The sequence below is a fragment of the Erythrolamprus reginae genome, chromosome 1 (genome assembly GCF_031021105.1).
Source record: "Erythrolamprus reginae isolate rEryReg1 chromosome 1, rEryReg1.hap1, whole genome shotgun sequence".
Taxonomy (NCBI): domain Eukaryota; kingdom Metazoa; phylum Chordata; class Lepidosauria; order Squamata; family Dipsadidae; genus Erythrolamprus; species Erythrolamprus reginae.
This window is the reverse complement of record NC_091950.1, coordinates 239,198,736-239,215,069: the sequence shown is the minus strand read 5'-3', so window position 1 is coordinate 239,215,069 and position 16,334 is coordinate 239,198,736. Positions and strand designations below refer to the sequence as shown.

Below are 16,334 nucleotides of genomic sequence, written 5' to 3'. Positions count from 1 at the left end.
TTCTTGTATTCTGGCTGCAAAGTTGAGAATTTCTGGATAAGCTATCATTGGATAATTGATGTGCAAAAAAAAAAAGCTTTTTTAAACTGTTCTGCTCAAGGGCATTTCAGAAGTGAGAATTTTCCATTCTTTCTTGGAACTTATGACTGCCTTTAAGTACCATTTTGTATTATGACTAAATCAGAATTGGGTTCCACTTACCTTCACCACCGTTTTGCATTGCAACATTTTGCACGCACACACTTAGAATTAAGAAGAAGCACTTGCTCTGCTTGTGTGCACATGTTCCCTCATGCAATTTGGCTTCTGCACATGCTCAGTAGCTGGAATCGGCCTAAAACACAGCTGAGAATCTGATCAGCTATGCTTTGGGTGAAGGAATAAATGTCAGTTTAAACCCAGGGGCAGGCGGGAGGGCTGTTTTACAAGTAGCAGAAAAGGAAAAACCTTCAAAAGAGTAAAAACATTTCACAAAATGTTTTTTTTAAAGATGGCGGCACCCACAGACTGGTACCAGATGATCCAGTTCAGTGACATCACCAGCGGGTCGCTACTGGTTTAGGCCATTTAGTCCAAATCGGAAAGAACCCACCCCTGGGATAAACAGATCCCAATTTTTTTTTAAACAATTTCCCCCTTTTATATTGTGTAAAGTGAGATCCTCCACCCAAGACCAGTAAGCCTCTTAAAGTAGATACATTTTAGATCAGTGATGACGAACCTTTTTTCCCTCGGGTGCCAAAAACACATGCACACACATTATCGCACCTGCTTGAGTGCCTACATCCATAATTCAATGCCTGGGGAGGGCAAATATTGCTCCCCTGCCCCCCGGAGGCCTATGGAGCCCAGAAACAGCCCATTTCCCAACTTCTAGTTGGCCCAGTATGCCTGTTTTTCACCCTCCCCAGGCTCCAAAAACACCTTTCCCCATCCCCCTGGAGACCCTCTGGAAGCTGAAAATGCCCTCCCAGAGCCTCCGTGCAAGCCAAAAATTAGCTGGCTGGTGCACACATGCATGCTGGAGCTGAGCTAGGGCAACAGCTCCCGTGCCGGCAGATATGGCTCTGTGTGCCACCTCTGACACCCGTGCCATAGGTTCGCCATCACAGTTTTAGATCAACAGCACTCACCGAACTTTGCAACTTTCTTATAATTATTTAACGCTGCTTCACAATTCATTGGAACATTGATTCCTAACCTGTAACGATAACCCTAAAAAAAGAAAAAAGAAAAATCTAAATTATTTTCCTTGCTATTTAGGAATTTAGAACCGGAAATAATTGAAATACGGTACATGTTTTACAAACCATGATCATCTGAGATACAAGATTTCCTCCAATACTAGCAAATGTATAATATACCAGTGCCTAAGGAAAAAAATGAATATTATTATGATAGAAATACATTTCAAATGCCATTTTAGATTACATTTAATAGACCAGAAAGTTTCCTTTTACCTTTGCCTGGTTATATTCCACTCCTATTCCATATGATGATAAGAATCCTAATGCCTATAGAACCAAGACAGCAATAACAAAAAATCCTTTTACCAACCAACTTGTTAACAAAATTTGTTAAATTAAAATCTTAATATGACAAAGTTACTTTGATGTGGTTTTATCAGAATTTACTGCAATGATTAGCTCTGATTTATTCCAAAGTAAAAAGTTAATTGGCATATTTACCTTACTATGGCAAATTTAGGGAAAGTTTTTGCACAGTAAAACTCAATTATATTATTTCTGATCAAATGCTTCTTCACGTAAGTGATTTTACTACAGCAAAGACAACTTTTTAAAGTTGGACAATAAGCAATTTGCCTCCCCCTACTGATACTTGGGATCAGGTTCATCTAAATTTCTCTGATGTCCTAATTTAGATCATGTTGAATCTGAAAGAGGAGACAACCTATTCAGTAATAGATAAAGGATAAGCTAAGGAAAGTAAGAATAATTTTGGCAGTTGAAGGGAAAGCTAAAGAAAACTACCTGACTCTGTGGTTTCTTCCCCAGCCCCCCCAAATTTTAACCTTAGACTATCTACTGTTGACTTCACTCAATTCCCAAGGGCCATGCATAAGCGCATCGACGTGCCTACCGTCCCTGTCCTAAAATCCCCCTTTATTCAAATCCATGTCATGTATTAATAACCATGTTTATACCTATATCTGTTATCTAATACATCCTAGACTAACTAACTAAATGAATGAATAAATGAATGAATGAATGAATAAACAAATAAATATCACACAAATAGTAATTATTTTGCCACAGACAAAAGGGTGAGATCTTCGCTCACCCACAAAGCCAATAAAATAAATTCTTATTTTTCAATACAAACATTTGGGCAAAAAATATCCTGTTTCACTCATTCCAGGGCTCATAACTTGGACTCATGGATCTGTTACGTAGAAATATTTATTTATTTTTCTTTTATTTATTCGATTTTTATGCCGCCCTTCTCCTTAGACTCAGGGCGGCTTACAACATGTTAGCAATAGCACTTTTTAACAGAGCCAGCATATTGCCCCCACAATCCGGGTCCTCATTTTACCCACCTCGGAAGGATGGAAGGCTGAGTCAACCTTGAGCCGGTGATGAGTGTTTGGGAAACAGTTTAACCATGGGATCAATTGCCTAGAGAGGCAGTGAATTTTCCTTCCCTATGGATGTTCTAGTGGAAGCTAAATAGAAATATCTGGGATCATTTATTGATTGAAATATTACAGCTGCCTATCTCAACTTTGCAATTCAAAACATTGTAGCTCACAATAACAAACATATTTATAAAACATCATAATGGAACCAAGGTTCTCAAAAAGTTCTCTTATAATGAACATTCCACCCATGTAGAGCTCAATTAACAGCCTGGCCCCAATGTCTGATAAAAAAACTGGATCCAAGGCTTTCCAGAAAACTAACAGGATTGCTGCCATCTAGATTCAGGGTGATATTGTGCAATAGGTCAAGCACATAAGAGACGGACCATACTTCCTGGGTCCCACTAAATGACATGGTTTCATAGAAGAAAACTAGTGCAAGCTCATTCTGACTATTCAATAGGACAGCCATGTTGCTTTCCATAATCCAATCTGTCTATTCAACCAGCATAGATGTCAATATGTGGTAAATTTGTAAGATTCATTTCTCTCGCCATGTACATGTATACACCTGAACTAGACTGGGTTGTTTCTGGGTATATGTATGTGGGTGGGTATGTATGTATGTATGTATGTATGTATGTATGTATGTATGTATGTATTTATTTATTTATTTATTTATGTTGTCATGTTTATGTAGTGTATATTAGAGATGGAGACCCTTTAAGAGCTGCATGCAATGAAATTTCATTTTAATGTATGCCCATTAATGTACATTCTAAGTGACAATAAATTTATTTATTGTCTAAGCTTACCAATCAAGCTCCACTTTCCAAACCCTATTATATCCTACAACCACCCTACAGGTGGAACACAGCATTCTGGTAAATCATTCACACCATCTCCAGCCCTATTAGAAAGCACATTCCCAGATGATTCTTAAATCCATTCTTTAACCTTTTAGTCTATCCTTCTTAACTTGACCATAACTTCACTACAAATTTCCTTTGCTGTTATTTCTGCCAATCCTTGCAACAATGGCTATCATGTTCTACTTCTCTCTTTGTGTTACTGTTATTAATGTCATTCCAGCACCAGCTGAAAGTCCTTATTGGCAGCGGTCTCTGCACTTCTCCATTGCCAACCCTACTACACAATTGCTACTAATCCACCTGTGTGCCATTCCTTGTTAATACTCCAACATCTCCAGCAATGGTGGCAATGGTATCCACCATGCCTGGCCATTGCTGCTGCCACTCTAAACCCAGACTGCTCCCTTTAGTAATGACTACTACTGTAGCAGAGTTGTTATCACAACAACCATTGCTCCAGATTGAAAGCTCCATTCCTGTCATCATGCAACTGTCTGTAGGTCAAACAACCCTCTCCAGTGGCTCTACTGCTTTTGTAGTCTTACCAAAATAGTAGACTTCCAAGCCAACTCTACATTCCAGCTTTCTCCATCCCTGTATTCAGTACCATTCAAACTCCATCTTTCTCAAATTTATGCAATCTAAATTTTATTCCTTCACCAGTCCTCTAGCATTACACATAGATTGAACACCATCTTCTCTGATATCATTTGGGGAGGGAATGTACAGCTGGCTTTTTAACATTCTTATAAATATACATTTAGCTTGGGGAAATTATTTCCAACTATACACTGTCTTCAGAGAATTCAGACTTAGATCTTTCCCTAACTTGTTGATCAGTCAATAAATTTGTGGGTATATTTTATGCATACACGCAACCACCCTTGTAAAATTAGTCAACTGAATTCATTATTTACTTACCACCTAGTTGAGATCTCTTTGTTTCATGTTTATTTCTTTTCAATTATTCATTATTCATTTTAAACAGACTACTAATTATTTAAAGCTGCAGTTAATTAAAGAACCACATACAGTCTGGCTTCTATGGGACCCTTCTTCTGCTAAAAGCTTGTACAGTGATACAGCTGCTTTTACATTTTGGGGACCATTATATCCGAAGAGCATATCAGCTGCCAGTTGTTCCATAACTTTTTGGCTTTGTTTTTCTGCTGCCCCAAGATGACGCTGGTGATTTCTGGTTCAAAATATACACATTTCAAATTTAATCAGTTGTGTTAGTCTCTCCCATATATATAAAAGCATGAATATAAATATTAAACAGTAGCTGCAATGCAGTGGTAGGATTCAAACATTTTTTACTACCAGTTCATCGGCATGGCTTAGTGGGCGTGGTGTGGCTTGGTGGGTGTGGCTTGGTACACATAGCAGGGGAAGAATACTGTAAAATCTCCATTCCCTCCCAACTGCAGGGGAAGGTTACTGCAAAATCCTTATTTCCTCCGGATTTGCTGACTCAGGAGGTAGAGCATAGATGGAGGCGGGGCCAGTCAGAGGTGTTATTAACCGGTTCTCTTAACTACTCACAATTACCACTACCAGTTTTCCAGAACTGGTCAGAACCTGTTGAGTACCACCTCTGCTGCCATGTGAAGTTCCTACCTCTTGATGTGTACTAACTGGGTCAATTACAAATTCACTGTCTCATTTAGAATTTGATGATGGTCAACTTAGTGTATAATGAGCTATTTTGACTACTGGAAAAACGGCAAGACATAGATGTAGAGAAGTCTCTTCACCTCAGCAGTCCCTAGGTCTAGTTTCGATCTAGTTTATTGTTAATTAGATAAATCTGTATTTATGATGAAAAGGAAATTTGCTGTCTGTCTGCCTGTCTCTCATACTCCCATCTCTTTAAATATATATATGTTAAATGTTTTTAGCTGGACACATACAGAATATAGTTGTCGGCTATAAATAAATTAACTGCCTTGAAATGGTCCTGGGTTGGGCCTAGAGGCAAAAAGGAGCTGTGACGTTCCTTCAATATACCAGGGTGATCCGACATAATATATATATATATGTATGTATGTATGTATGTATGTATGTATGTATGTATGTATGTATGTATGTATGTATATATCTCAATCAAATGTTTTTAGCTGATATATATATATATATATATATATATATATATATATATATAATTAATCTCAATTGATAGCTGGTCTAACCCATATTTGATATTTGAAACATCTGTATTGGGCAAAAAGCAAATAAGGGAAGAGTGCTTTAAAGATGATGGAGCTTTCTGTCCCGACCCGTCACCCCCAATTATTATCTCTCTCCAAGATGTAATTTAGAATCCGTGAGGATTTCTTATTCTATATATTTCTTAATTAATCTACCGCTTACTTCAAATTAAAGAATGTCAATTAACATTCATTGATAGCTGGGTTAAGCCTTAGCTCTGCATCCAAAGCAATCTTATTATGAACATTTCACCTTTAATTAACATGTTCTGGTATTTAATTACCCAGTATCTGTTTTGGTTCAGGGCACATCTTCTAATCAAAGCTCCTGCTGAATTCAGCTATCCAACACTTTATTACTTTTGTGTGCATATATCTATATAGTACATATTTATATAAATTCAATGTGTTTGCAAGCATACTATTTTAGAAATGTAAATTTGTCCCATGGCCCTCCTGTGATTTCTCCATATCACTGATATATCCCAAAGAGGAATAAACAGGTGGCATGTGTATTGCCTAGATCAGGGGTCACCAACCTTCCAATCCTCAGGGACTACTAAATTCATTAAATCCCGCAGACCACTAATATGATCCGTCTAATGACCGGTTGGGTGGTTGTAGCTAGGTGATCATGTAACAGTGGACATACAGTAGTCAACTCAATGTCATTCATATTGAGGTATGCCTTGCCGGCCTCTACTTGCCTCTTCCTACCTGCCCACCCAAGCTTCTTAGTGCCCCAAAAGGAAGCAGCTCTTGGAGCCAAGCAGCTACCATGAGAAAGAATTGGCAAAACAGCTCATTTCAAATTGGATCAGACCGAGGAGGAAGCTCAGCAGAAGCACCTCACTGATGACTAGGAGCATAGGCTTTCCAAGCAGAGGGAAGACCTGCGGGAGGGCAAGGCCAGGTACTGGTGCCCGGAAGCTCAGCAGGCTGAAATGATCAGCCAGTTCCAGGCCATGATGCAATCCCACTGGAATAAGTCCTTCAGCTTTTCGCCACCAGAGGCACTGCCCTCCAGCCCCAAAGCCCCATACCAGCAGGCTGAAGCAGACCCCAAGTCGGAATTTCTGTCCCCCTCTGCCCCGTACAAAAAGACCCCAAATGGGGGACTTTCTAGTAGCAACGCAAACATGATACATTGCAGGTATCCAGCCAAGGGGGTTGTAGTTTGAGCATCCCTGATTCAGTGCAATATAAATAATGCAAATAATTTTTCTGCGTACCACCAACATTTTCTTGTGGACCAAAATTAATTTGATTTTATTTGATTTTTGCATCAAAAGGCAAAACAAGGATTTGGTCAAATTGTTCTGATACATAAATTTTGACAGGTTGTAAGTCCTCTTCTACCTACTAATCCAGTGGACCGAAGTATCAGATTTATTCATATAATAGTTGTATATAGGCATTCTTAAGAAATTTATCTAGGTGATTTTCAAAAGCTGACTTCACTTTCATCTTTTCCCACTGATTTGTGTGGTTCCCCTGAACTAAAATAATTTATTATTTAAAACAATTTACTACCATTAAATTGTTTATTTAATAAAGTATTATTATTCAATCATTTCAATAACTTTTTGCTTGTGGAAATAGGCAGTGAAGAGTGCACATTTCAGAATTGTGGTTCTTTTAATAATCAGTGATGTGCCATATTTCCTACTGATACGTGTTTGTTCTGCCATCAAAACAAATGAATGGATACTTACTCTACCTTATCTTTGCCATTTTTCAAACGCCCCAGTATTTTCTGGCTACTCTGAGAAATACTCTTCTTTTTTCCAACGTCCTCTTTTATTCGAAATTTGACCAGAAAAAAATAAAAATAAAATCAGATTTAGAAAAAAATGCCATTTTGGTCATCATAGCAATCTTTCTTATGTTTGCCATCTAAATGAATATCTATCTGTTATAATTTAATGACCCTTAGATAAATTAACAAAGTTGGAAAGGACCTTGTAGGTCATCTAGTCCAACCTGCTGATCAAGCAGAGATACTACACCATTTCTGACAAATGGCAGTCCAATCTCTTCTTAAAAGTCCGAGTGATGAAGATCCACAACTTCCAAGAGCAAGCTGTTACATTGCTTGATTGTTCTCACTGCCAGAAAGTTCCTCCTTGATCAATTTCCATCCATTATTCCTTGTCTGTCATTAAGATCCTTTGGAAAACAGTTTGACTTTCTCCTCTTTGTGGCAGACCCTCAAATATTGGAACACAGCTATCATGTTTCTCCTGACCCTTCTTTTTGCTAGGCTGTCCATGCCCAGTTCCTGCAATGGTTCTTCATTTGTTTTAGTTTCCAGTCCCCTGATCATCTTGGTTGCTCTCCTCTCAACATATTTTTTGTAATGTGGTGACTGTTCAGTTCAGATACTAAACAGGCAGGAGACTGGCAGTGAGACTTCATCTCTTTATTGGTTATAGTGAGCAAACATCAGCCCATACCTGCTTTTGGCAGGGGATTAAATAGGGAGCGCTTTTGGGAAGGAGCCAATCAGAATTTCCCTGCTCCGCTTCCTTGTCAGACTGGAATGAAAACTTCCCAGCTTCTCAGGACATAATATACCTTCCCTTTTAGTTCAGTGTATAAATTAGCATACATAATCATCTAAATACGTTGGACGTTTAACTGATTAGTCACAGCGTTGAAGAATGAAATAAGATTGGTTTGACATGATCTATTTTTAACAAACCTGTCGTGGCTGCTAGTTATTACTATTATCCTATTCCAGAGATATGCAAAATTGGGTCTTGTATGACATGTGGACTTCAACTCCCAAAATTCTTGAACTAGCATGATTGGCTCAGGAATTCTGGGAGTTGAGGTCCACAAGTCATAGAAGAGCCAACTTTGCCTACTTCTGCCCTATTCCAATGAAGACTAGAATGGAATTGAAATATAGATTTCAAGTAAAATTTGCACATTAATTGAGACATATTTCAAATGTGGTGCTTTCAGAGTCAGGCAGTTTGTGCTTACAAAAGATAGCTTGCACTGCAGAATCCCATGAAATATTTATAAAGATCTTTTCCTGAAAACCCCAGTCTTTTAATCTACCTACCCAGAGGTTAACACTCTCTAAAACTGTAATAACAAGAAGTTCTACTGTCCAGTTTCTCTAATTACTCATTAATCTCACAATTTGCTCTGTCATTGTTTTTGCAACTCCTCACACACAGTATGGCCATGCCCTCTTCTTTGGATACATGTCCCCTTCTACAAATGATGTGTATCATAGAGTCACTCTTAGAACCATAGACCTCCATTTCACTCAGTGAACTAAATTTAGCTTGATAATTCTTCTTATTCTTCTAGGGCCTATTTCCCCTTCCACATCTGCTAAGCTTTCGCTCTATATATAACAGCCAAAAAGGTATGACACGAGAAAGCTATGATCAAATTTTCCCAACTTTGCTTCATTCTCTTTTGTTTAAAAACAAAAAACCGCTGCAGTTACAAAAACTTCAACTGGGTTAGGAGAAGTAATCTAGAGGATGGAATATGTGCCTATCACCTATTTACTATCCTAATCTAATCTCTGTCTGAGTCAAAGTTCTTGGATGAGAAGCAAAACTTTTCCAAAGAAAAATGAGAAAGTCTAATTGCCTCTGGGAAAAGCATCTTTGGAACAACCATGACCTGGATGACTAAGAATCAATGTACTCTCTAATTTTTTTCCGGTGTGGGCGAAAAAGTATAGTGTCTGAGCGACTCCCTTTGGGACTGGGCGGCATAGAAGAATAAACAAACAAACAAACAAACAAACAAAAACCCCCACCCTGTTTTGCCTCAGAGAATTTCAAAATAAAATACTGTACTGTGTGTCTATAACAGTGAGCTCATAATAGGGCAACTCTATCAATATCAAAATGCCACTTAAATAGTTGAGCTAGTTTCAAACTAGATTTTGATTTTCTTTCTCTCTTCCTTACTCCCATTCTTTTTCTTTTTCTTCCTCTCCTTTTTCTATCTGTTTCTCTCTCTTCCTCTCTTCCTCTCTCTCTCCTTCCCTCTCATTCTTTCCCTCTTGGCTTCTGGGCAGGTTTGAAAAACTCTGAGTTGATGATGATTTTTAAGTGAGCGATTGCTCACTGCTCAGCTTAGAGGGAACTATGCTAAGAATCTCTACTGACTTTTGACTATGTACTTTGGGATGAACACCCTTTGAATGGTGTGGGGGTATGAACAGATTCCCCCACCCCACCCCTGAAATCAGACTACAGGAACCATTTGCACTTCAGTTTGGGAGGCAAACAACACAGATTCATCCCCACAGTCTATGTCATATTCAACAATGAAGGGATACAGGGAAGAAAACATCCTGCAGAAAGCACAGCGCCACACGCAGTCTTTTCAGCAGTTCCAAGAAGGCGCCACACACCCATTTGCACTACACAGGTGACCCTGAGGACACAGACAAATACACAAGTGGCCTCAACAACTCTCTAAAATAATGCAAATAACCATCTCTCTGCAAAGAATATAAATCCTTCTGTAGCCCACCATCCTGTCAGAGCTGAAGAAGCTTCTTAGATGGCAAGCGAAACATCTCTAAAGCAAAACAAGAAACTCCAGTTGCCTTAGGAAAAAACACCTTTGGGACAACCATGACCTGGATGACCAAGAACTTCCGTAGACACTGAGAGCCAACTGTTTCTCATTAGGAAGAGAAGTTAAAATTTGTGCATTACTATAATAATAGACCTGTCTGGTCTCAGGCTCCTTATGTCTGATCTTGATCCTTACATTATGACAAACTTTTAAAGAGTCACACACTATCAGAGGAGTAACATTCACACATATTTTCATTAATCAAGTTTAATCCTGAGAAAGAAAGAGAGAGCAAGGTTACAGAATCTTGGAAAATGAATAGGTAAAACTGCAGTCCCCTTTTATATTGAACCACAAAGAGTTTGCTTCCTGAACACTTTTGGATGTATCTTAACAAATTTTGGGCTTGTACTCTTGAAAATAACCTTTAACCATCATATTGTCTGTTTTTACACAATGGCAATATGCATCCTTCAGTATTTGTTGACTATGCTGCACATATGAAAGGAACATACAAAAACATGGGACTGTTAGTGAATTACAGCCAGCACATCAAGTATAACTGGAATATCTGTGGTGATCTAAAGGTACCGGTAGTCCTTGATTTACAACAGTTCATTTAGTGACTGTCTGAATTTATAATGACACTGAAAGAAATTGACTTATGACCGCTTTTCACATTTATGACCATTGCACCATCCCCATAGTCATGTGATCAATATTCAGACACTTGGCAACTTATTCATATTTATGACAGTTGCAGTGTCTTGGGATCATGTGATCAGCATTTACAACCTTCTAATAATAAAACTTACCAGTAATAATAATTGCAGGGATTCGCTTAACAATTGTGGCAAAATAGGCTGTAAAATGAGTCAAAACTCATTAAATGTCTCGCTCAGCAATAGAAAATTTTGTGGCACATGGACCACTTGTTGACTCAACAAAATTAATTTTGCCTCTGTTGTGAATGATCGGATTGATGAAAATTTCATAAAAGTGATGCACAATGAAGAGAAAGGTGTTATAATTGATGCCACAATTAAGGAATTTTTATTGGTCCATGGATCAGATGCATCATCAATGATAAATGCTTCAAAGATCTGTTAACGAGGCCAGAGAAAATAATCTACACTGCTCACAAAAATAAAGGGAACACTTAAACAAGAGTTTAACTCCAAGTAAATCAAACTTTTGTGAAATCAAACTGTCTACTTAGGAAGCAACACTGATTGAGAAACAATTTCACATGCTGTTGTGCACATTCAACTCTGTGCAGAACAAAGTATTCAGTGAGAATATTTCATTCATTCAGATCTAGGATGTGTTATTTGAGTGTTCCCTTTATTTTTTTGAGCAATATACATTGAGCTGGTTGGCAAATTGCTTACAGCATACAAGACCAGGAAACACAACATGTCACTGAGGATTCATTTTCTGCCTTCACATTTGGACTTCTTTCCTGAAAATCTAAGTGCAGTCAGTGTCGAACATAATGAAAGTTTTCCCTAGGACATTGCCACAATAGAAAAATGGTATCGTGCCAACTGTAATCCATCAATGCTAGCTGACTATTATTGGACCCTGCAGTGAGTCGCATAAGAAACTGACTGCAAATGAAAATGAGCAGCAAAACACTTTTGTCCCTGTTGAACTGATGTGACATGTCAGATACTTTAGGCAATTAAATACGGTATATTAAAAAGTCATTAAAGTTCATTTCATATTTCTCAAGATTCCTACATGATATATTGATTTTATATTTTGTGTTTTATATATATGTGTGTGTGTATGTATATATATAATAATATATATATTAAATATATATATTGTGTGTGTGTGTTTGTATGTTATATATACTGTATTTGATATATTGATTTGATATATTGATTTCATATTTCTCAAGATTCCTACATGACATATTGCCAGACCAATCCTCGAATACAGCTCACCTGTCTGGAATCCGCACTGCATATTGGACATTAATACATTTTTTAAAATCCAGAAATATTTCACAAAAAGAGTCCTCCACTCCTCTACTTGCAACACAATACCTTATTCCACCAGACTTGAAATTTTGGATTTAGATAATCTAGAGCTATGTCACATTTGATCTGATCTAAATCATCTACCACAATAGCCTACCTGTCAATGAATACTTCAGCTTCAATCACAACAACACATGCACCCAAAATAGATTCAAACTCAATGTAAACTGCTCGAAACTAGACTGCAGAAAATACGATTTCAGCAATAGAGTAATCAATGCATGGAATGCACTGCCTGAGTCTGTGGTTTCTTCCCCAACCCCCAAAAAACTTTAATCTTAGACTGTCTACAGTCAACCTCACACCATTCCTAAGAGGTCTGTAAAGGGTGTGGATAAGCGTACCATCGTGCCCACTGTTACTGTCCTATTGACCAAATTTATCTATACAGTATCTACTTTGCTTTTTATTATCTTGTACACTTTTGACAAATAAAAAAAATACATAAGTATTAGTCATACTGAAATTATATTTGTGTTCAGTTTGAAGGGGTCTATCATAGTCACCAAAAGTTTTTCAAGAAGCAAAACTTAGGGGAAAAATTATTGTACTGTACAGTGTTATCCATAAATTAAGAGGGATTCTGTGAATTGCTTGAACTTTTTCATTAAGGTTGTTTAACTGAAAGGCTAATGCTTCTTTCACCAAATAACACTGAAACATTGATCTAGTTTTCCAAGTCCCCTCAGCCAGCTGGGCCATAACCTTGGGCCAGTTTTCCTCAGTCTTAGGAAGAAGGCGTCAATGGCAAAACACTTTTGAAAATTCGTTACATCGTAAGAGCATAAACTTCTCCAGGAAGTTGCCTTGAGTCTATATTGACACCCAATAGCAGCTGGAAAGGAGTCTAGAATCACACTAGAACATATTGTAAGCAATAATCACATACAATCAAGCCAGATGAAAAATTTCTGAAACCAGCCAGGAGGGACACGGGGTCCAATAAGCAGGTGGTGGAACTGACAGTTCCCATGGCCTTGTCCACTTCATCAGGCATCTGCCAGGTTAAACTCCTCCCACACAACAGGACTAAGACATGCCCCTGTCACCTTGACTGACTCGCTGTCAGCCGAAACCGCATTCCAATTGGAGTCAAGGTCTGTCCAGATCGGGGTGATTTTATCTGCAAAAAACATCAAAATCCTCAGCACTACCTTGCAAGGGTTCATCAACCCCTCTGCCCCCCCAATTAAGGAGGGAGGGAGTCACCCTAAACAGGGCGGCTGGGCAGGATTCTGCAGATGCAATCAAGGCAACATGATACGCACATCTTGTCCCCTTGAGCACCACTTTATAAGTCTCTGTCCGAGTTACACGTTCGAAAGATACTGGCTAGGCACAGGAATGTGTGACACAGGGGCTTAGGAACCGAAGCTGATGAAGAATGCAGACAATTCAACAGGAACTGGTTGAAGAAGTTTTACTCTTCAATGAGGCAATGAACAAACATAATACATTTTCTCACTTACATACATTTATTAGTCACCTTCTGGAAGAAGGATCTGATCTGCTTCTTCATTCCATCCTTACATTTTTTTAAGAAAAAAAAGTTACCGTATATACTCGAGTATAAGCCGAGTTTTTTAGCCCCAAAAATGGGCTGAAAAACACAGCCTCGGCTTATACTCGGGTCATTGACAAAGTCACCACACGAGGGCGCCATTGCTTGAGCCAGAGCGAGGAGGCACCAGCTTTTGTCCCCTCTGGCACGCCGTAGTTCCTCTCCCTAGCTCAAGCAAAGAAGGCAGCCATTTGCAATGGTGAGTCGGATTAAAAAAGCCCCCTGCTGTCAGATTCTCCTCCCCCTCCTTTGAAAGGATTTAAACTGTTTAAAAAATGGTATTTTGTGGTAGTTGCTGTCCTTGCTTGGATAGGATCTAATAATGTGTTATGAGGCAGAGCTAGACAGGAATTCTTTTTCTATCTGTCTATCTTTCTATCTATCTATTTTTCTATCTATCTATTTTTCTATCTATCTATCTATCTGTATCTATTTCTTTCTATCTATCTATCTATCTATCTATCTATCTATTTTTCTATCTGTCTGTCTATCTTTATATCTATCTGTCTATCTATCTATCTATCTATCATCTATCTATCTATCTGTATCTATTTCTATCTATCTATTTTTCTATCTAACTATTTTTCTTTCTATCTATCTATCTATCTATCTATCTATCTATCTGTATCTATTTCTATCTATCTATCTATTTTTCTATCTGTCTGTCTGTCTGTCTATCTATCTTTCTATCTATATCTATCTATCTATCTATCTATTTTTCTATCTGTCTGTCTGTCTATCTATCTTTCTATCTATATCTATCTATCTATCTATCTATTTCTATCTATCTATCTATCTATCTATCTATCTATCTATTTTTCTGTCTGTCTGTCTGTCTGTCTGTCTATCTTTCTATCTATATCTATCTATCTATCTATCTATCTATCTATCTATCTATCTATCTATCTATTTGGTTTTCTATGCCAGCGTTTCCCAACCGGACATGGCCAGGTGTGCCGCCAAGCTTCAGCTGGGCGGGGCGCTGCCGCTACTCCCGCTCGTAGCTGTCTCCTGCTCGATGCCGCGGTTTTTGGCGCTCTCCTGCTGGGCCCCAAAGAAAGAAGGCAGGAAGAAGGAGAGCTCCATTCTTCGCACCTTTTTCCCGCCTTCTTTCTTTGGGGCCCAGCAGGAGAGCGCCGAAAACCGCCCCCCCGCTCCCATCGGACACTTGCCGTCGACGAAAGAGGAGCTCCAGCTGGGCGGGGCGCTGCCGGTACTTCCGTCCTGGGGCTCCCGCTCGCAGCTGTCCCCCGCCTCCTGCTCGATGCCGAAAACCGCGGCATCGAGCAGGAGGCGGGGGACAGCTGCGAGCGGGAGCCCCAGGACGGAAGTACCGGCAGCGCCCCGCCCAGCTGGAGCTCCTCTTTCGTCGACGGCAAGTGTCCGATGGGAGCGGGGGTGGTGGTGGCCGTCGGGGGAGATGGCGGCGGCGAGAGGGATCGCTCTCTCTCTCTCTCTCAGCTGACTGCAAGTGGGAGCCCTGACGGTGGCGGTTGGATGTTCTGCTGGACGTCGTACATGCTGGCGCTGCGTGCCTGGCATATGCGGTGTCCAGCACCACGTCCAGCTGCCGCCGTCAGGGCTCCCGCTTGCAGTCAGCTGAGAGAGAGAGAGAAAGAGAGACATATAAGAGGCAGAGAGAGAGAGAAAGAGAGACATAGCAAGAGAGGCAGAGAAAGAGAGACAGAGCAAGAAAGAGAGACAGCAAGAGAGGCAGAGAAAGAGAGATAGAGAAAGAGAGAGAGAAAGAGAGACATAGCAAGAGAGGCAGAGAGAGAGAAAAAGAAAGAGAGACATAGCAAGAGAAAAAGAGAGACTTAGCAAGAGAGGCACAGAGAGAGAGAGAAAGAGAAAGAAAGAGAGACATAGCAAGAGAGACAGAGAGAGAAAGAGAGATAGCAAGAGAGGCAAAGAGAAAGAAAGAGACATATAGCAAGACAGTGAAAGAGAGAGAGAGAGCAAGAGAGAGAGAAAAAAGCAAGAAAGAGATAGCAAGAGAGACAGAGAGAGAGAGCAAGGGAGAGAGAAAGACATAGAGGAAGGGAAGGAGGGAGAGAGAAAGAGAGCAAAAAAGAGAGGAAGAAAGAAAGAAAGAAAGAAAGAAAGAGGGATGGAGAGAGAGAATGAAGGGAAGGAAGGAAAAGAGAGAAAGAGGGAGAAATAGAGTGAAAGGGAGGAAGAGAGAGGGTTTTTTTGTCCAAACTTTTCTTTAGCCCGCCCCCCCCCCCCTTTCAGTGTTCCCCAGGATTTTGAAAATACGAATAATGTGCCGCGGCTCAAAAAAGGTTGGGAAACACTGTTCTATGCTGATAACCTCACAGCAGCTAATGCTGAAGCTCTTCTTTGGATACACTTATTTGTTTGTTTGTTTGTTTGTTTGTTTAATTGGATTTGTATGCAATCCCTCTCCAAGGACTCAGGGTGGCTCACAGCATATATAAAAACAGAACAATAATGTAAATCCAATTAATGATGAGA

General features: G+C 39.4%; 1 protein-coding gene across 8 annotated transcripts in view; it reads right to left on the bottom strand.

The window, feature by feature from the left end:
• Positions 1 to 16,334, bottom strand: part of SEL1L2 (SEL1L2 adaptor subunit of SYVN1 ubiquitin ligase) — a 50,709-nt gene that overhangs the window by 20,770 nt on the left and 13,605 nt on the right. For 6 of the 8 annotated variants that reach the window (XM_070732609.1, XM_070732611.1, XM_070732610.1 and 3 more), the window contains exons 4-8: positions 7,400 to 7,481; positions 4,507 to 4,669; positions 1,461 to 1,514; positions 1,311 to 1,370; positions 1,134 to 1,215 (exon numbers count right to left, since the gene is read on the bottom strand). In XM_070732609.1, coding sequence (XP_070588710.1) covers positions 1,134 to 1,215; positions 1,311 to 1,370; positions 1,461 to 1,514; positions 4,507 to 4,669; positions 7,400 to 7,481 — 441 coding nt within the window. The remainder of the gene's footprint in view (positions 1 to 1,133; positions 1,216 to 1,310; positions 1,371 to 1,460; positions 1,515 to 4,506; positions 4,670 to 7,399; positions 7,482 to 16,334) is intronic. The other 2 variants (XM_070732615.1, XM_070732616.1) reach the window with 2 other exon arrangements.